This window comes from Neovison vison, chromosome 8 (assembly GCF_020171115.1).
Source record: "Neovison vison isolate M4711 chromosome 8, ASM_NN_V1, whole genome shotgun sequence".
NCBI classification, from domain to species: Eukaryota; Metazoa; Chordata; class Mammalia; order Carnivora; family Mustelidae; genus Neogale; species Neogale vison.
In genome coordinates this window covers 112,640,065-112,662,008 of record NC_058098.1, presented here as the reverse complement: position 1 = coordinate 112,662,008, position 21,944 = coordinate 112,640,065, and the positions used below count along the sequence as shown (strand labels likewise).

General features: G+C 36.5%; 1 protein-coding gene across 7 annotated transcripts in view; it reads right to left on the bottom strand.

Moving 5' to 3' along the window:
* Positions 1-21,944, bottom strand: part of MAP4K3 (mitogen-activated protein kinase kinase kinase kinase 3) — a 191,497-nt gene that overhangs the window by 1,652 nt on the left and 167,901 nt on the right. For all 7 annotated transcript variants that reach the window (XM_044261698.1, XM_044261700.1, XM_044261696.1 and 4 more), the window contains 9 exons: positions 19,858-19,918; positions 19,658-19,775; positions 15,426-15,484; positions 14,271-14,374; positions 9,769-9,940; positions 6,763-6,831; positions 6,583-6,675; positions 3,313-3,383; positions 439-494 (listed from right to left, as the gene is read on the bottom strand). In XM_044261698.1, coding sequence (XP_044117633.1) covers positions 439-494; positions 3,313-3,383; positions 6,583-6,675; positions 6,763-6,831; positions 9,769-9,940; positions 14,271-14,374; positions 15,426-15,484; positions 19,658-19,775; positions 19,858-19,918 — 803 coding nt within the window. The remainder of the gene's footprint in view (positions 1-438; positions 495-3,312; positions 3,384-6,582; positions 6,676-6,762; positions 6,832-9,768; positions 9,941-14,270; positions 14,375-15,425; positions 15,485-19,657; positions 19,776-19,857; positions 19,919-21,944) is intronic.

Sequence of the window (21,944 nt, the reverse complement as noted above, 5' to 3'; positions counted from 1 at the left end):
TCGAAAAGCCAGAGGTGTGGAAAACCTGTATTTGGAATAATTTGGGGGAACTTAATTCTCACAAAGTACAGAGCAACCTGTTCTTCGACAATCATAAAGTATATCAGAATAGAACCCAAAAATTCTATTTGGCACTAAAACCAAAAAGCTTTATTTGTTAGCATATGGTATTTTCCTCTTTCTTGTGCTTTTCTCATACTTTAGACAGCACACTTAATGCAAAATAAGTACCGGCAGATCTATATATTCCTGTTACTTAGATCAGGCACAGTCTCAAAGGCTTTATAACTTCCTGACTAGTTAATTCTTTAGTGTGAAAAATACAACGTTGAATATATTACTGTAGAAATTTCAATTCCCTTGAAAAAGAAAACAGACTCATGCTGGATTTATAAAACACATTTAGCACTATGTGTTTAATACAACCTCTTTCCATACCTGTCAGATCCAAGCAGTCTGAAAATTCTTGTGTTATCTGAAATTTCTTGTGTTACCTGTTCAATTAAAATATAAACTTAATTTCTGGAATTAAAGGCACAAAATTTTATATGGGCATTTAATTTATAACTCTATAGAAAAGAAACATAATTCCTAAGATGAAAAGAGATCCCTGCATGACTGTTAGTCTGTTAAGTCAGCACACAGACACATCAGTTTGCTAGTCTAGGAAAAAGGTGCCTAATTTTGAATTAATCAAAAAGAGGAGAGTAGGAAAATTATTTACTTACTAAATTATAGACCTCAAGGGAAAAATGGAAAAGCAAGCATGCAGTCCATTTATTTATCAGAAACTGCTGTCAGTCCTGTTAATGCTGACAGCAAAGCCACTGCAGCAGCAAGCCACTTAGATCTGGTCCTTTTACTTCAAAGGCTGCGCTGTAGTATAATGGGACAAACTCAAGACTGGAATTTGAATCCCGGTTTTCCCACTTAGTGGCTAGGACACTGGGCCAAGCAGTAATTTGCTGAAAATGGTTCTGTCTTCTGTGAAACAGGAGAGAAAAGCTCTGCTCTGCACTAGTGTTGTGCAAGGCTCTCAGAAGTAGCAGTGGGTACAATGCCTAGCAAAGGCAGAGCTCAACAGATGACTTTTCTTTCCTGTATCTCCCCCAGTCTCCTGAAATAGTATTTGCTGATGGCAGATATCCTTTAAGAAGTCCTCAGTGTGACCCACCACCAGTTGGGGAGTTAAAGAGAAGTCTACAGGAGAAAGAAAAACCCATGATTTGTTGCTTACTGAGTACAAAACATTCCAAATTATAATGGCAGAAACTTCTCCCCACAGTTTTGCAGGCTGAAAAAACAATTTGCTTTCCAAACTAGAAGTATTCTATTAGTATCTCCACAATTAGTTATTCTGGAAACACCAGCGATTCTCAACCTCTTTCGGAACCCAGCACACCTGAAGAATCCAACATGCTCCCTACAGTAACAGTGGGTCACCATGACTGATCTTCCATGTGTTCTGGGGTTTGTCTATTAGAAGGACACAACACTTTTGGAGCAGTATTTAGTAAGGGCTGCCAGCACAGTTTGAAAAAGCCCCTCAGGGACTCCTGGGTGGCTCAGTGGGGTAAGCATCTGCCTTCGGCTCAGGTCTTGATCTCAGGGTTCTGGGATCGAGTCCCACATCGGACTCTCTGCTCAGAGGGGAGCCTGCTTCCTCCTCTCTCTCTGTCCCTTCACCTGCTTGTGCTCTTTCTGTCTCCCTTAAATAATTACAATCTTTAAAAAAAGAAAAGAAAAGAAAAAGCCCCTCAGCGCAAGTGCTTTTTTGGACTTCTTTTTCTTAAACTGCTCTCTGGTATCCTGCCTATGGTGTCTTTCTTTCTCTGCCTAGTGTTTATTAGACTGTTTTTATCTCCCTGCTCAATTCCCCCAGGTGATTTTAAAACATCTTCCTGAGAAGCCCTCTTGTGGGAATAACTACTAGAAACCTATTAGCTACGAAGTTTCTTTTCTTTTCTACAAAGATTTTATTTTTAAGTAGTCTCTACAACCCAAATGGGGCTCGAACTTACAACCCTATGGTCAAAGTCACATGCATGCTCTACTGACTGGCCACCAAGGTGCCCCTCTTTTCCTGAATACCTACTGTAAGCCCGGCATTATGCCGAGCACATTATATGCTTTCTTTCAATTAATCTTAATAACCAATGAAGTAAGTACCATTTTGTTATCCTCAATTCACAAATGGGAAGTAAAGGCAAAGAGAAGTTAAGTGATACGCCATGGCTACGGTTACAAAACAGCAGGGTGGAGACCTGAACCCAGTGTTTCAACTCTGGAACCCATGCTCATGGTCACTCTGCTATTATAATGTCCATGTGCTTAGAAGAAATACTCTGAGCTTAGAATGACAGGTTAGGACACAAATGAGCTACTTTTTTCTTGAGGCACCTAAGGTTCTCCTTTCCCTTTAATGCTCAAGTGAAAGTTATACTACCGAGGTTGGTTTTGGGGGTCCTGGGAGAATTTCTGATGATTTCACTTGCCTGTGATATTCCTGGGGGAAAGTACCACATCTTGCTCACATTTGGAAGCTCAGCACTTTCTGGTGGAAATGCTGAGCAGAACTGAGTATGTCCTAGGACTTGGGAGCTGGGAGTTAAACTGTTTCTGAAGTTAAATTAAGGTAGGAAGAAACGGGGCAGGGTTCCTGGGTGGCTCAGTCAGAGCCTGACTCTTGGTTTCAGCTCAGGTCATGATCTCAGGGTCATGAGATCAAGCCCTGTGTTGGGTTTTGCACTCAACTCAGAGTCTGCTTGGGATTGTCTCGCCCTTTGTCCCTCTCCTTCTCATGCTTTCTTTTTCTAAAATTAAAAAAAAAAAATGATGAATGAATGAATAAAATAAAATCTTAAACCAATCAGAATATACAATTGGCATGTCTTTACCAAGGTGTCTATTATTAAAAGGGGGGGAAGAATCTTACAAATGTCAAGTGAATCAGGCTAAGAGAGACAGGAGACATAGTGGCTGAAAAGTAATGTGCAATCCTTTACCTATAAGCCCACTCTGGTCATTATTTCTGAAATACAAAATAGAAAGGTGCCTCAAGACAGAAAGAATCAGAGTCTATGCTGTTGTTCTAAGTGATGTTTTTAATTTATTTATTTGAGAGAGAGACAGAGACCATGAGCTGCAGCAGGTGGATGGGCAGAGGGAAAAGCAGACTCCCTGCTGAGCAGGGAGCAGGAAGTGGGGCTCGATCCCAGGACCCTGAGATCACGACCTGAGCCGAAGGCAAAGGCTTAACCAACTAAGCAACCAGGCAACCCTAACGTACACAGTATTTAAAAGATTACTTACCTCATTAGATCTAAAACTTCTACCTTGCATTCCGTGTTTCCAGAAAGCTAGCACACTGTCTTGTAGGCAAACTAGCAGGCAAGAACAGCTCAGTTACTGTTAATAGTACAAAAGTTCAACCAATAAGCATCATTTTGTCCCTCTATCTTGCATAGTAATACTTCATTTAATAACTAATGTCAGCTATTCCATATTTACATGGCATCTTTACTTTTGAAATTTAAAGCATACATATACCAGACAGGCTTTATTCATCTTTTAGGCAAGAAAAAAGAAACTTCTTCAAAAATATTGTTTTGTTTATTAAAATTTTTGTTTTGATAAAATGGAAATATTTGAAATAAGGTATTTTAAAAATATGAAAATAGCACAGAAACCTATGTATCCACCACATAACTACCAAATCTTAACATTTTACCATATTTGCCTTTTGTTTTAAATAAAACCAAATACAGCTGGCATCCATTTACAACCCCCTATAATCCCATTCCAGTCCTTCCTTCCTCCCTGACATAACTACTATTATAAATTTAGGGTCTGTCATTCTCATGCCCGTTTTTATTACTACTACACAATATCAAACTTTATACTAAATGTTTCCAACTTTCATACATGTGATCTGATGAACATTTAAGTTGTTTCTAGTTTTTTGTTATTACCATCTATAATAAACACTCTGTGCCTCTTTTTGAATACAGGTGCAAAATTTTCTAATTCTAGAAAAAGAATTAATGGGACACAGGCATATGTACTTAATAAAAATATTTGTTTTGTTTTTAATATTTACATATTTAAACACACATTATTGTGTGTATCCAGTGAGGAAAACATCCAATTTTGTTTCCTGCAGATAACCAATTGTACGAGCATCATTTGCTGAATGTCTACCATTTTCCACTGACATATCACGCTGTGAATTTCCGTTTACATGTAGGTGCATTTCTGAGCCTTCTCTTCTAGTGCCACTGTTCTATTTCCTTAACTCTGTGTTGATCTCACACTGTCTTAATCACTATGGCTTTGTCAAAGTTTCAATACTGAGGAGTATTGAAGTATTTATTTTTTTAACTTATTTTACTATTTATTTTATTATTCTTGGCATTTGGTTCTTCCATTAAATTTTCAGATAAGTTTATCAAGTGGCACAGAACATCTGTGTGGTTTAACTTATAAAGAACTGAAACCTTTCTCGTAGTCCGTCTACCCATGGACACGGTATGGTTCTTCATTTGTTCTTTTATGTTTTTAAACAATAATTTGGAATTTCCTAGATAATGGTTTTAAACATGTTTGGATTACATTCATTTCCACATATTTTATTGCCATTGTCAATGAGATCTTTTTTCCTATCAAAAATTTCTTAATTTCTGGCACACTGAAAAGCTATTCATTTGTATTAGTCACATCCAGCAACTCCAAATTCTCCTACTGGTTCAGTAGTTTACTTAGAGAGCTATACATTCTATGTAGATAATTGTACTATTGGCAAAAAAGAATCTTTTACTTTTTTCTAATTCTCTTAGTTTCCTTTTCTTTTCTTGTCTTTTCTTATAAGATGATGTTGAAATGTGAGAACAGCAGGTATTCTTATCTTGTTCTTGACTTTAATGGGAGAGTTTGACCACTGAAGTATGTATATTTTTTAATAACCTTTGCTAGATGAAGAAGATTTCCTTCTATTTCTAATTTTCTAAGAAGCTGGTTTTTTTCTTAAATCATAAATAACTTGGATTCTTTCTGTGTTGTGTATTTACTGAAAAATTATGTGACCTTTTACTCTGAAATGTAATGTGCTATATTACATAAACAAATTTTCTGATGCTGAATGAACCATCCTTGCTTTCCTGAGATAAAGTCTATTATTTGATGATGTGGAATTCTAATTGCCAGTACTTCGTTTAAATTTTTTCAAAATCTGTTTTCATGAGACTGGGTAATTTTGTTTTCTGTACTCCTCTTGCTTGATTTTAGTATCAGTGTTAAACACTAATTTGTTCAATAATCTGAAATAGTTCGTACAGGATAGGGAACCTCTCTCTTTTTCAAGGGTGGATAAAAATCTCCTATAAAGCCATTAGGCCTTAGTGGGGAGAGTCTTGGTTACTAGGCACTTTAAAGCAAGGAATCTGGTTCCCATATCCTGTGGGATACTTTTAGTCTTCTTTATCATTAGGAGCCCAGCATGTCTGTTGGCTTCAGGCCTGCATACTGCTTAGAGTTTCTGTTCTTTGTCTTGCTTTTTGGCCCTGGCTATGTGTTTTTAAGCATGGATTCCTTTCTAACATCTTGAAGAGATTTCCCTCATTATTACCATCAGCATTTGCTTGCTGGCAGAGAGACATTCCAATTGGAGGACAGAGTAAAAACAGATCCAGGATTAAAACAAATGAACTATCTGCCCTTGGCCCTACCCTCAACCAACGTATATAGGTGCAAGTATCTTTCCCTGATAATGAAGATCAAAAAAATTGTGTCCAGTTAAATACTGAGTTAGCGCTTATTCATTTTCTCAGCACAATCTCATATATGATCATTCTTAACCTAATTCTTCTGGAATCTAATCATTTTAGAATACTGATTCTGTATGAAATCCTTTTTTAGAAAATACTTTAGTCAAACAAAATGTGAGAATGCCAGAGAGATTCCATGATCTCCTTATGGAGATGCCTAAAATGCTCTGATCAGCAGATACAATAGCAAAAATACAAGAGAGTACTGTAAGTCCTAAATTTTAAAGTACTTATAGGGAAACTCTATAGGAGTTTGGAGGAAATGGGAATTCATCACTGTGTTATGAAAAATAAGATTTATTTATTTCTTTTGAAATGTCAGATCTCAGGGCACCTGGGTGGCTCAGTGGGTTAAAGCCTCCGTCTTTGGCTCAGGTCATGATCTCAGAGTCCTGAAATCGAGCCCTGCAACAGCCTCTCTACTCAGCGGGGAGCCTGCTTCCCTTCCTCGCTCTGCCTGCCTCTCTGCCTACTTGTGATCTGTCTGTCAAATAAGTAAATAAAATCCTTAAAAAAAAAAAAGAAAGAAATGTCAAATCTCTAAGGTGGGTACCATTAACTATAGATCATATCAATTATTAAACTATTTCACAGAATGTATGAAGTGAAGACTGCTACTGACCTCATATTCATTATATCCTGTATTTTAAAAAACATGTGTCCTTAGTAATATCTTTCTATAATTTCAGATGATTATCAGGTAAGTTACTTTAAGCAGCTCTTGCTGTAATCAAACAAGAAATACAAAACTTTCACTTACCTATTGATTCAATCTGGAAATCAAAGGTGAGTTCAGATGATAATTTTCTGCTAGATTTTAATCTTCCTTGAAGATTTACTATTTTTATACAACCTAAAGAAGGTGGAAGGGGGAAGAGTCACTCAGAAACTAAGCTTAAAAATACATATTAAAATAAGATGCTCATAAATAAAAACTTACAGTCCAAGCATACAAGAATGGTATCTCTCTCCAGCTGGGTAACATGAGTAACGCTTGTCTGTGGGCTATCTGTAACACAAACAAACTCAATGAACTTATACATAAAGTAACACTGAAAGCACAGAGATGTAAAAACAAGAATTCTGAATATTACTGAATTGGAAATGGATTTAAATTTTTAGTTATACATGTGCAGTGGTTGAGAAGTCTGCTCGGGTCTAAACTCCAATGCGGTGCTAAACGAAGTGAGCACTTGGTGGAGGGCTGACCTTCCACCTTCCTACCGTTGTCCTTCCTACCGGTGATGTCATTATTTCCATTACTATGTGAAATCAGGAGTCTAATCTTCCACATTATGGTTATGAATAATTTCTGCTTTTAAGCTCAGAAGGCCAGGAACTAGGATTTGTACATCACTATATGGAAGTGCCCAGTACCACGTGCAATAAATACTTATTGAGTGAATGAATGAGAGTTAAACAAATTATTTCAAGTACAAATGAATTAAAACTGAAGTATTTTGAGAAGTGTGAAGTATTACCAAAATGCAAAGAGGCATTATTACTATAATGATTTATCCAAGTTCTTAAAAACTGAGAATATTTAAATGATTTGTCATAAAGTGAAAAGCAGGATATCCCAAACTTCATATGAACATCAAAACTGAAATTGCTGAGCCATAGGCCTTTGTTTCTGGCCTTGTATTTCCTGCAGAATGAGTCTGATAATCTATAGTCTACCGTTTTCTATTTCCCATAGTGTTTAGTCTTAGGCCATCCCAGCAAGGACTGCCATATTTCAGACATTCAAATGTGTTTTAGACCTGGTACTTCTGTAACCAACCAGGGCTGAAAGAACATGGAATAGGCCTCCTGCAAATCCGATCGTTGTAGCTCTTATACACATTGTGAAAATTGACAATCTGAACATATATATATAATCCACTTCAGTTCAGGAAGCCAGTGTAGTATTACCAGGGAGAAAGTAAGTAAAATAAGTTTTTACTAACTGCTTGTATCACTTAGTTACCAAACACTGGAATTATCTAGAGATCTTTAATAAAAAGTACCAATGCCTACCTGCCACCTCTAGATTTTGCTATTTAATTGGAGGTGTATATGACTTGAGGCATCAGAAAGTTTTAAAAGCCTCCAAAGGTAGATTCTAACTGCAGCAGAGTTTAGGAAACCACTGGCTTAGAATTTCATATGATTCTAACTATACTTTCTCTCTCAATTTTTATCGCCTCATCTCAAAACCAGAGATGAGTTATACTTATCATTTTTAACCTCTAATAAAGGGATTTCCTTACGTTAAGAGAATGAAATAAAAAGCTCCAAAGAAGGAAGGTACCCACAGCTGTACAAAATCCTTTTGCACAGAGATTAAGCCCTTCATTTAACAATTAGTAGAAAAGGATTTAAAATTAAGATGCTCAGGAGAAATGCATTAACTGAAACTCACTAACACTTAAGTACCAGTCCCCCAACAATGCCTTTCTGTTAAATAGGGAAGAAGAGATCAGGAAAGCAGGAGTGCACCCACTGTCTGAGAGGGAAAATGGGTGTCTAAGGGAGAATGCAGTACAATTTGGGGGAGCTACAGAAGACACGTATGTTGCCAGGGGCCAACCATGTTTCCCTTCAACAATGTATCCTTAAAGGAAAGCTCTTTCAACTGTCCTGGGCTTCAGTAAGTCGTGTAATTGATTCTAGGTTTTTGTGAATGTGTTTGTCATTTTTTTTCACTGCCAAAAAAGCCTCAACACTTAATTTCCTTCCATTCAGGCTTCCAACAAACTCCTGAAAAATCAGTATTTATTGCCAAACTGGCTTCTTAATATTTCCCTAAGAATTCAAAGACTCTGACAAAAGGCCTCTGCAAAACCTTTAAAAACTGCCTTTTAGGGGCACCTAGGTGGCTCGGTCAGTTAAGCGTGACTCTTGATTTTGGCTCAGGCCATGATCTCAGGTCATGAGATTGAGCCCTGTGTCGGGCTCTGCACTGCACACAACGCCCAGTTAAGATTTTCCCTAACTTCCCCCGGCCCTCTTGCCCCTTGCTCCTCCCCCCAATTCTCTAAATATATAAAAAGTGCCTTCTAAAACAGCCACTATTTTATAGCAAAACACTGTACAATGTTATTTTTAAGGGAAAAACATCAAAAAGAGCTCCGTAATAAACACAGAGCTTTAAACATAAGAAAAAAAAGATTGTTCAGGTCACTTTTTTTTAAAGTGTAAAAGTTCAATCAGATTTATTTACCATGAAACACAAGTTTTATTAATGTACTGACTACAACAACAAAATTGAAGGTTTCAACTATCAACAAATTTCTGTAAAAAGCTCATTAATTGGAATTATTTCCTAAGATACTATGAAGGAAAGATCTATGCAACTGGACAACACAGATCAAAATTTAAGGAAACAACTTATATAAAAGAATTATTTTCAAGTACCCTCTAATATTTCAGAAATCGCTGTTTAGTTATAATTTATATCCTAGTTACAAATCAATAAACATTTATTAACATTATTGCACAGTACCTGTGTATCAATTACAGAGGAGTATAATGGAAAATAAACTATACTCAATGCAGTTTTTCCTTTTATTTCAATCAACATTTCTAGGCCTGGACATATGTGTCTATGTGTAGTTCTCAAAGTGTGGCTGCTGTATCAACACCATCAGCGCTACCTGGGAACACACAGAAATGAAAATTCACGGGCCCCACTCCAGAGCTAGTGAATGGAGGGCTCTGGCAGTGGGGGCCAGCAAGCCTCTGGGTGATTCCGAAGCACACTCAGGTTGGGGGAACACATGATGTTTCAAATGCTTCAAACAAATTCGCTATTTTAAAGCAAGCCATCTTCTCTTTTTCCAGTTTAATAAGTTATTCTAGATTGGATTTTTATGCACTGTTTTTGCCTAATAAGAGATATGGTAAATTTATTACTTATAAAATCAAATATATTGGCCTTAATAATTCAGTAAAAATCACAAACCTGATTCTGTAAACCACGAAGAGGTAGAGTTTGGATTGACTGTTTCAAATCGAACCACTTGGTTGAAGTCTCTCCCCCTACTGACACCAACACAGACTAAAGGGTACTCCTGCTCCGGGACTACCAGCATCTCAAACATTCTAAGTGGACACGGTATGGGAAAATCTATATGCTGGAGAGAGAAATGAAAGTATCTTAAACAAAGGAAAATAAAAATCAAGTAATTTCATGAGAACACCATTAAGAATTTTTAGCTCTGTGAAAATATAGAACATAACTCTCTCCTAAAAAGATTGCTTCTTGTCACAGAAACTTTGGATATGCAGAAAAATTAGCACCGTAAATCTTTTTTAAGTCAAAAATCACATAATTTGGGGACATTAAAGCTGGAAGGGAACTTATAAATCATCTGCTCAACCCTCACTTTTCAGAGGTGGAAACAGAGACCCAGAAATTTGGTGACTGGCCTAGCATTGCCCACCCCTTTGTGGCAGAGTCTCCTGTCGTCCACTTCGACGTGCTTGTTATTCTCCATCTTCTTATCCAACCAAGCAAACATGGGTAAGAGCATTGAAATGCTAATTAGCAAGCAACACTCCTCTTGTAAGTGGACAGAAAAAAACCACAAATAAGAGAAATTTAGCCTCATAGCTCAAGTGACTATTCACAAACTCACAGTTACAATGAAAACAATTTTAATTTTACATAGCTTTGAAATTATTTTTATATTGCTACAAGAGGACTAAATAAGTTCATATTTTGTAAGTTTAGAAAAATAGATGGAGACCGTTAACATCATCAGTGATCAGGAAATTAAACTACAAGAGACTCTATATATCCACCCGAATGACTAAAATGAAATGACTGACAATAACAAGTGTTACCAGGAGAGGAGCAGATGAATGCTCACTGTAAGGGCCTATTTAGCCAGAGCAGCTCCATCGTTCCCCCTTCAGGGAACTTACTTAAAAACAAGTCCTGGAAACCAGTCCCAGGTAACAAAGCCCAAATACAAGGGTGGGTCAGGCCGGTCGAGGTATCCAATCAGTGGGGGCGCATATGGTCTCCCTAGCTACCAAGGAGTATGGGCACCAATTCTGACCAAGGTGATAGGCTAGTTCAAATATCTACTATAGGGTAAATTGTAACTCAATTGGTCACTTATGTGTGACCTAGCACGACTGGCAGCTTTCTCTGTGTTACAATCTCATTGGTCACCTGTGCATGGCCAGGCCCAACCACATGGCCTTTGCCCTTAAAAGCTAGTCTGTAAAAATGAGAGGGTTCACCTCTTTGCAAGGGATGGCCCTGGCCAGTCAGTTTGATTCTCAATGCTTGGCGCAAAATAAAGCTTTGCTTGACCTTCGCTTTGTATCAGTCCCGCTCCTTTGACCATGGACCCAACACTCAAGAGGTGATTAGAGCATGAACTACACGGTGCAGCCACACAGGTTAACTACGTTATCTGTTCCTGTTGAATCTGGGAATCATTCCTCTGGGCCCTGCAATAACGCTCTGGTTATATGTTCTAGCCAGTATAAGTGTGCATGTGGATAGAAGGCGTATGCAAAAATGTTCACAGCAGTTTTGTTCAAATAAAGTGGAAGTAACCCAAATGCCCATCAACAGTAGACAGATAAAATGACACCATATTCAGCATTTCACACAATGGGAACTTAGAGCAATGAAAATGAAATGAATGACTACAGCTGTATCCCAACAACGACACAAACATGATGCCAGATACGAATGAATACATACTTTATGATTCCACTTACACGCTGTTGAAAAATCAGGTAAAATTAACTCTAATGTTTAGGGGAGTGTGCTTATACAGTAAAAATGGAAAGTAAGGGAGCTGACTTGGTGGTGGCGGGGATCATGGGGAGTCCTGAGGTGCTTCACAATAAAGTTGTTTTTCCAAAAAATATCAAGTCTTACACATACTTTAATAAGCCCGTTGTTAATATATTTATATTTCTGTTACTCTTATAAATGGGCTGTATTTTCATTTTATTTCCCAAAAGGTTAGCATTATTAGTATTTAACAAAGCTACTGAATTTATTCTCTCACCTAGCAACTCGTAAATTCTAAAGATAATGAAGTCTGGAGCAAAGAAACAGGTGAATTGGGGCTACCATAGCTACTATTCTCGAAGTGTTAGAAAATACAATGTAGTCCTCGCACCTAGAAGGTAAAGCTCTTTGTGTACCTGCTGCTCCCATCCATATCCCCTCCTTTCCTGGGACTGCCAGACCAAGTCCACCCCATGGCTATAGACACGTCTCATCAAACCCCCTCTCTAGAAGCTCTTTCATCACCTGGGGAATAGGCTTTGCCTAAAATCAGTCAGATTTTTAATAAGGCAAAGTATTTAAAATAATTCTCTTTGAAATGTGATTAAGAGCAGTAAATCAGGAAAAAATGCCTCTGTTTAACTTTTTTTGTCAGCAAATAAGAAAACCAAGAGATTGTGAATAATTCTATTTAGCTTCTAATAAGTATTGTTAAGTCATTAATAGAAGAGAATTCTGTCTAAGAGCTCTAAATCCAATTACTAATGGTGTTGGTCCTTGAGGCCAGTGACTACATCTTATTTTTGTCTCTGTAGTTTTGCTTGGTTTGTAATAAATACATAATTGTTTGTTGGCAAGGTCTTTAATTTCTAACTTTTACTTCTGATGAAAATGTAGTCTAATGAAGCAAAAACTGTCAAAAATGTCATTAAGAGGAAGGAAGACTACAGAAAGGATAAAAATGTTTTTGAACACATCTTTTAAGACTGTAGAATAGAAACATCATAAACACTAGTCACAATAAAGTCAAATACAGAAACAAAATACCCACAATATCTTGAGAGAGACAGGGGAAGGAGAATTGGGTTAAGATTCAGGGTAAGAGCCTACAGAGAGCTCAGGGAGTTTAAGAAAAATGGGAAGGCGAGAAGTCTTGAGGGAGACTGCATTTTAAGTTACTTATAGTATCTTAGAACACTAGCAACAGGCCTCATTAAATGAGTCAGAGCCAGGCTCCCCTGGACTACAGAAGTCATGGAAAAGAGAAGATGTGGATGGGTAATTTTTATGCTCCCCATATCTTCTAAGTATATATTTTCTCCTGCATGTTCTTCATACCTAAAATCCCTTTAACAGGGAGAATGGTCTTCCATTATGTTGGGATAAGTGGTATAACATATCAGGTAACACAAAAAATTCATTCATCCTTAGGTTTAATCAGACTGTATCTCTGAACACTGATCTAATGAAACTATTTTTCATTCTGACAGAGGTTAGGAATGAAAGGAATAGAGAGGATATATCTAAAATAGACTAAAGGGGGAATGGTAGGAAGAAGACAGGGAAGGGAAGGTTTGCAGAAATATCAAATGGCGTGCACTTGACCACTCCCATCTAGGAGAAGGTATGCTTTTGTCAAATAGGCAAGAACAAAGAGGAGCTAAGAACGAAACAGTTTTTTGCCATAAATGGGCTGTATCCAGAAGCTCTGCTTTAGACAGTTTATACGGTTACTTACTTTTCCCCTTCAGCTTTTGATTTAAACAATTTTTGTTTCAGTGATTTGTGGCAATAGCACCTCAATGGGTTCAAATCTCTTGAAGCTATTTTTCCATTTCTTTAGCCCTATTAATGTTGAGGTTAATAAATAGTGGTATGAAATTGAAACCAGATTCCTTAATCACTTATAGAAATTTAAATAACAGGAATCCAATACTTCAAATACCTTAATGCTGTACTGTAAAATTTAGGAAGAATCCACTCCAGTTATATTCTGACCCCAAGTTCCAGGGAGATCTCAAATGCTCAGGAAATAAGACTACTTAATTTATATTAAATAGCAAAGAAATAAGCTTTAAAAAATCTATTTGGTATTTCCCTGGTGTGAGTGAACCATTTTATTAGTTTTTCCTCCAATTTTAAGTTACAGCTGAGTAATATTAAATATTTTAAAGAATATTCATTAATTAAAGATTCTAGAGAAACTTAGGCACGCACCCCCCCCCACCCCAAATAACCCATACATGGGAAGGCCTGGGCAAATTAACAGTTAAGCACAGAATTCAAGTAAATAAGTTCCCTCTCTCTATGGTTATCCCTAGTCTTCTTAGGCCAAATGCCAACCTGTAGGTTGTTTCTCTGTGATGGAGTGGGTCAACCAGAGAATATATTCAAACAACACCCCACTGCTTCTTCACACCTCCTGTTCTGGACACCAGACTGTCTGTGAGAGGCTATTTCTCACTCCTACTGCCATTTCCCTGAACTATTTCTCTAGTCTCTTCTAAAACTTCTATCTGACCAACTGATTTCCTTACAGTCAGGCAGCTTTTCACTACCCTGCCACACAAAACAAAGTCATGAAATTAGCTTGAGAAGAAACGGGGAAAAAAGAAAAAAATGTTTTTTTGTTTTTGAAAGAATAGGAAAATTAACTTAATGAAGCTTTTATACTAAGAATGACTGAGGTTGCTTTTCATGCTTACCTTAATTAACATAAATTTCTGCATTGGTTCAACCCATTCTAATAAAACAATGCTAGTCTGAAGTGCCCCACATAGGTACTTATGGCCTGTGTAAGGATTTCGCACTGTCAAGGCAAAAAAGTATATGTAAGTTGTCTTATCATACAGAAAGTCCTAACAACAGCAGTCGCATGCTCTGACACAAACGAACATCAGCTGGCCGGAGTTCAATTTCCCAATTAGACTGCAGGGTGAAAACATTTTCAGTAAGAGCTGGAACCTCCTCCACCACGAGCAGGACTTTTGTCTTATGCAACCTCCTCCACCATGAGCAGGACTTTTGTCTTATGCAAAGACGAAACAGGTGGTTATTATGGGGTCTGGCAGTGGGAAGAAAGATTCTAGGTTTCACGTACAGCAGCAGGGAGATTAGGTGCGGCAGCAAGATCCTGAAGGAAGGCTCCGCAGTACATCTGGGGAGAAGCCGCCAAACTGAGAGACTATGGCACACCGAGGCACAGGTGACTAAGGGTGCTTTTGGTGGTAATGTTCAGAGGCAGTGATGCTTTGGTTCTAGCTACATGAAGACATTACTACTCAACTCTCAAAATATAGGTTTACAAGTAATAAAACGTCAGAGGTTTTTAAGGCAAGGCAAGGCAACTCTTTTTTGCTTTTGCCACATGCAAATAAAACAGCTGGTTGTGGTGGGGGAGGAAGAAGACTTTAGGATCGTGGTGTGTGAACAGGGAAACTACAGCTTCCACATCACAGGCAAAAGGTTTTACATATTAAGGGCATGAAAATATACGCTGAATGAATAAATGCAGTTCTTAAGCCATTACCGAGCAGCATGTGAGTGGATAAGGAGCAGGACCCCTGGAGAACAGGGTATGATAAAGTGCTGTAATAAAAGTCATCCTACTTTCTCCATTTATCCAGTCAATAAATTATCTGCAAAACAACTGTTACGTGCAAGGTACTATATTAGGTTTAGTTTACATGGAAACTGAATGGGCAAGACATTTGTTTTACCTAAGGGGGAAAAATAAACTACAACTGGCAGAATGCCTGGAGAAGGACTGTTTTACACTAGACTTAAAAACAAGCCCCACACTATTTTCTTATCTATTCTGCAAAGCAGGAGAGCTACATGTTATGGAACAGTTTACTTACCAACACAACATTTCTGACACCACTTGGTTTCAGGGATTTTTGCTGATACAGCAAATTTCCTAAATGTAAATGAAAATGAATATATAACACATGTAGGTGAAGTTAGTATATGATAATGGTATCATTACAGATCAGTGCAGAAAGGATGAGTTGTTAAATCTACTAGGTCATCTATTAAAAATAAGAATACATTTGACCTGTTTCTCATCCCTCCTCCAACCAACTCCAAGTAGATTAAGGATTTATTAAAGTATGGAAAAATAAGACTATAAAATATTCAGATTTAGAAGAAGAGACCTTGGGATTTCTTTAAAAAATGCAAAAAGGACAAATTAAACAGGATAATATTAATAAACTTTGATACTTTTTCATGGATGGATCCCTACCACCACAAACTACAGGTGGCAATTTGTTGAATGAATTTGTTGAATATAAACTTTGGTTTACCAAAAGATACCACAAAGAAAGTAAAAAGCCATAAACTGAGGAAATATATTTTTAGCACATATAATAAGCTGAAGCTATGTAAAATGTCTTACCACTAAAACAATTTTTAAGAACTTTTTTTTTAGATATTTTTATTTCTCTACTCAGGAAGAATGGGATATAGATTTTCTGGCAAAGGTCCTTTAGGGGTTCTGCAAATATCTGATTCAAACTTAGTATGAAAAATTTTTTAAAACTAAAATTAAAAAAATATACATAAACTTAAATGTCTTTTATAATGAAAGTTGATAAAACAGACTGTTAGTGTAAGGTTACACAAATGTCAAATTATACTTCCCCATTTCTGTACACATATTTAAATTTCTTTTACAATTGTAAATGTGCCACAGATTAGAGGTCATTGTTCTGCATGTCTTTAAAACAAAACAAAACAGAGCTGTGCTTTGCTGGTAATAAAATAGTAAAGCATGCATGTGATGTTCAATACCATTCCAAACAAGCTCAGAATAATCTTGATGGGTGTTCCTGTCACCGTACAATTGGCAGCTGAGTAATAACAAAGCATATAATGCTGAGGTATTGTAACTTTAGCTTTTAATATGTTTTATATGCTGATGTTTATATTTTAAAAATCTTTAATAACTATTGCTAACATTTACAAATAAGACCTTATTGTTTGCCATGAATTTCACATGTTCTGTGTCAGTCCCTCTGATAATGCCACAAGATAGGTCATAGCACAGAAATCTGAGGGTTAGATTTAATAATTTCCTCAAGGTCATACAGTTAGCAATTCTAGGAAGAAAGAATTCTAATCTAGTGTCCTAAGTCTAAATGTAGTGTTCATAGTGATTCAACTTCAAAAAAAGAAATCTACTTCTTTTATAATTCTGGATCAGTTTCACTAAAAAGTATTCTGAGCTTGCAAGAGAAGCTGTTAAAATGTTACCACTTGTAAGTACATTATCTGTGTGAATTAGAATTTGGTTAATATTATGGTACCTAAACAATGACTAATTCATCAGATACTGAGGCACTAAATGACAATGATGATCTAGAATACCTTGAATTCAAATTTTGGGTTAAAGCACCTATTGTTCCCGTCAACTACATTAATATTGGGAAGAGTTTTATGTTCCAATTCATGCATTATATTAATATTTATAAAAATACCCCTTACATACAGTGAAATTTCATATAGCTTAAAACAAAACAAAAATTCCCCATACCTTTAAATTAAGTAAACTGCTTGAACCAAAGTGCTTTTTAGGGTTTAAAAAAAATCTGAATCAAAGTCTTGATACATTTCCACTGCAACAAACTTAATGCTCCCCGGTCCACACTTAGGAAATTGTCCCCTGGGTTCCAAGGTTACTTAACGGGTTAAGTTACTGAATCTGTCAAAACCCAGGAGGATTAACTGACTGCCGAGGTTCTGAAAGACTGTAAAGAATACTACGCAGTCAATGCAAGATCAACTACTAAGTACAACTGAGGGTTAACAATAATGAAACTACTCAAAACAGCTGTGAGCAGCACACTGAAATACTATCAAAATTTTATAATTTTCTCCAGTGATCTATATAGACTTACCTTACTTTTAAGTCATGATTTTACAATAAGGCAGTAAAATTTATTTACCAGCACCCAGCTAACTAGAATCTGAAGTGAACCAACATTCTCAGTCTATTTATTGTAAGCTATTTTAGGTTATGTTACAGACATTGCTCAAATTACCTTGCCTAATAATGATGACAACAGATCTGCTTAGTAAGAGATCTTAGTAAGATCTCCGGCACTAGCAGGTGCCAGAAACCATGGGAAATACTATACATACATAATATATCATTTTAAAAACAACTTTACAAGATAGGTATACTGGTTCCATTTTACAGATGAGAGGTTGTATAATTTATTCAAGGTCCCAAACCTACTAAGTGAACAAGGCAGGATTTATCAAGTCTAACTAAATCCCAAAGCCTACTCTTTCCTAAAGCAGCTTTACAGTACCAGACAGTGAGTACCTAGATTTATAATGAGAACCACAGGACATTACAAGATGCTCAAAGAAGTTTAATTTGTGTTCACTGTACAGTAGAAGAGCTGGTACTAATACACACACAAAATTTTATCATGCAAAAAAAGTTCTCAGATTTCCAGCCAGTAAATGAGAGAATTGAGAGTAGATTTTACAACAACTGATTTCTTGATAACAAAACTGGAGAAAGTGAGAAGGAAACACTGCTGAGTGTTACTAACACTGAAGACTGACTATCACAAAGTTACGTGACATAACAGCTCAGATCTAAAGTACTCTTAGAGGTAGCATCTTCTTCTATGGAAATTCCTTAAAGGAAGAGGTAATACATCATTCAATTCTGTCTCATGTGTATACTAGGAAACTTTCTGCACATCTGATATATTCAGTAAAATTTGAAAAATTGAACACAGCTACAAATAAGCTCAAATAAGCTCCAAATGTCTCTGACAAAATGATATAAAAATAAGTGAATACATTAAAATTTATGTGCTTTATACTCCTTGGAGGGCTCTTGTACCTCACATATATTTTTATTTTTATTAGAGATTTCATTTATTTGACAGAGAGAGAGCATGAGCAGGGTAAGCGGCAGAGGGATAGGGAGAAGCAGGCTCCCCAATGAGCAGGGAGCTTGATGCAGGACTCAATCCCTGGACCCTGGGATCCTGACCTGAGCTGAAGGCAGACACTTAACGACTGAGCCACCCAGATGCCCTCCCTACATATACTTTAAAAGCTTGGTGGTCAGTTTCCATGGCAGAGGAATTTAGGATTATCAAGTCAGACAACTAGATGGAGATGTGCTATATATGAAGACAGAAAATCAACAGCACCAAGTGGCAGCTGGGAGAAAAAGAGGGAGAGACAAACACTATCTGAAGAAAGGAACTCCCTGACCCCATTCTTGGGGTTGATAATAGCTAACTCCAGTTGTAGATATTATAATGTAAGTATCATAAATCAAGTCCAGAGTTGCAACTCTGAGTCATCATGAAAAGATCCAGTTAAACTCAATGTAATCTTTTAAGAAGACAGAAAAGCAAGAAGTATAATTTTTAAATGATTTTCATCAAAAAGGTTAAGTTTAAAGTCTTTTGCGTAATGGGGCAAATTTTAACTCTACTGTAAACTCAGCAATTGAGAACAACAGCTTTTCAAGGTACTTGAAAGCCAAGGGTGTAGATTAGTTGCTCTACAACTGAGATGGTAAAGGAAGAATGGCTACAGTACAATGTTTTCTTAAAATACAATTTATACTAGACTCCAAAGACCTTTTGGTCAACAAATGAGGCACAACATGATAATAACCAAAGGAAGAGAGAGCAAAATGAAATATTCCCGAAAGTAGAAAAACAAAACCCTCAATTCCTAAGTAACTATTTTCTAATGTGAAAACCTTGATTTAATAAATCATTTTGATTTTCTAAGTTTAAAAACTGTACTTTGAAAAAAATTCACTTTATTTAAAATTAACACAGTATGTCAAAAGCACTGTATGGGATGGAAAATTATTAGCAAATCATAGAAAAAAATTAGTTTTAATCTTGTGAAAAACATCAGTTTTAAAATTCTAGAGGTGCTTCCAGTTCTTGTGAAAATATATTACCTCTCACAGTTTTTTCATTACAAATGATTTCTACTAACCCAAACTGAGTGCTTTTTTCAATTTCTGTAGTATAACTGTTATTTAGAATTAATTAACGTACTATACCTAAGGATGACACATAAGTAAATGTACAGTTACCTTGGCAGTATCCTGTCAGGGAGTTTGTGTGCTGGAATAGCCACAGGTAACTTCTGCATTTGTCTTGCATAATCAAAAAGCCCTGGTAAATTATGGGAATAAAGCTGAGAAGCTTTACCTGTAAAGAAAAATAACCAGGATAATAAAAGCTAGTAACATAAATAGGAAAAATTTTAAGATATGTAAAAACTAAGACTTACCAGATATTGATAGTAAGCAATTGTTCATTACGTATAACCATGTACACCTTCGGGGGAATAGCTGGTTTAAAAAAAAAAAAAGTGCAAAGTTTACAAAAGATAACAGATAAAATAGTAACACAAATATGTACATAATTAACTATGTAACCTGTCTTATCAATGGGCTAGTCTTAAAAAAGAAATTTATTTTTAACAGACACTCATTTTAGAAGACATTTAAAACAAGATGATATTTATATGGGAGAAAAATAAGTAAATCAGCGATATAATTTCATTACCTAAGTCTCAATATGATATGATTAGTTCCAGTCTCCCTTACGGTTAAAAACGATATAATCCCAAATGCAAAGGGAGAAAGGACATTTCCAAATGTCTATTCCTTTATTTTGGTTCTGGGGTTAAATAATTAACTTTCGTGTCTACTTCTCTAGATACTTTCGTATCTAGGCATATGGACATGCCCGGCTTCTCTAGCAGAAGAGACACAAAAAAGAATCACGGTGCAGTGGAACATAGGGTATCGAAACACCAGGTATGGAGGAAAAAAGGTTGAGGGAAAAAGATGAAAATGTACAAATAATTAAGAATACAGATATGGAATTCATTTCTGAAACAGTCCATAAGAACTGACAGGCAGCTCCGGAAGTTTGAAAGTGATTAGTATTTAGGGCAAAAACAAGGGAATCCATGGAACACAGTCCATATTCTTCGAAGGAAAAACGTAACTGCTCTCATTAATACATATTATTATGAAGCCCAGTGGTTCTCAAAGTGGTCCCTCCATCCACATCAGCATTATTAGCATCACGGGGGCATTTATTAGAAATGCAAATTCTTGGACCTCACCCCAGACTTACTGAAGTTCTGAAAGGGGGCCCAGCAATTTAGTATTAACCAGCCCCTCTACGTGATTCTGAGGCATACTGAAGTCTGAGAGCCACTGATGAATATAATGAAGCATTCTGATTTAATAAACCCAAGCACCGGGTTTGCTCTGGCAGCTCCTACTCAGTTACTTCAAAATAGATTGGGATGTGGGCAGGGAAGGGAGAGAATGAAGGGACAAATGAAACATACCAAGGCCTCTAAGGGCTTTACTTTATTAAAGCACAAAGTCACAATGATGTCCCTGGATAATTAAAGGAGAAAAGGTAATAACAAAAGGGAAGAACAAAGTAAAAGCTACTTCATGTAAAATCTGATTGTTTATTTGCAAAATATACTCACATAAAGTATCTAATTTCTCCAAACAAATAAGATATGGCAATATAGTTTTAAAAAGAACTATTATTGAAATATAGTTGACATACAACATTGTATTAATTTCAGGTGCACAAAATAGTAATTTGACAATTCTATACATTATCCAATGCTCACCACGGTTAAATTGTAGTCACCATCTTTCCCCATACAATGTTATTACAATATTATTGACTATGTTCTTTATGCTGTATTTTTGCCATAGTTTTTAATTTTGAAAAATGTGTCTATTGCTGTGTCTCAGACTGAAATGACATAAACATTTCCTATTTTATGCTAGACATAAAAAATCCACAATAGAATTGGGAATTCATTGGCTACATTGAGAAAATTAGGCAGAGTGAGGGGCAGTGACTTATTACAAGCCATACAGCAGTATATTATCAAAGTAGCAAAAACTGTTTTTGTTTTGTTTTAAAGATTTTTATTTATCTGACAGAGAGATAGAGAGCACAAGTAGGCACAGTGGCAGGTAGAGGCAGTGGGAGAAGCAGACTCCCCACCAAGCAGGGAGCCCAATGAGGGACTCGAACACAGGACCCTGGGATTATGACCTGAGCTGAAGGCAGCCACTTAACAAACTGAGCCATCCAGGCGCCCAGAAAGAAGTTGCTTTATATTTAATACTGTCTTAAACTGGGTTTATCTTCATTAAGAAAAACCATCAAAAGTATTTCTCTACTATTAAATCTATGGTCTATTGTGAGATGATTTATTTGTAAACGTAAGTGAGTTAGCTTGTTTAATACAAACATACAAAGTACTAGGGCAGAACAAAAACTCCTCACATAATAAACTGTCAACACAGGGACAATGAAAAAGTATTT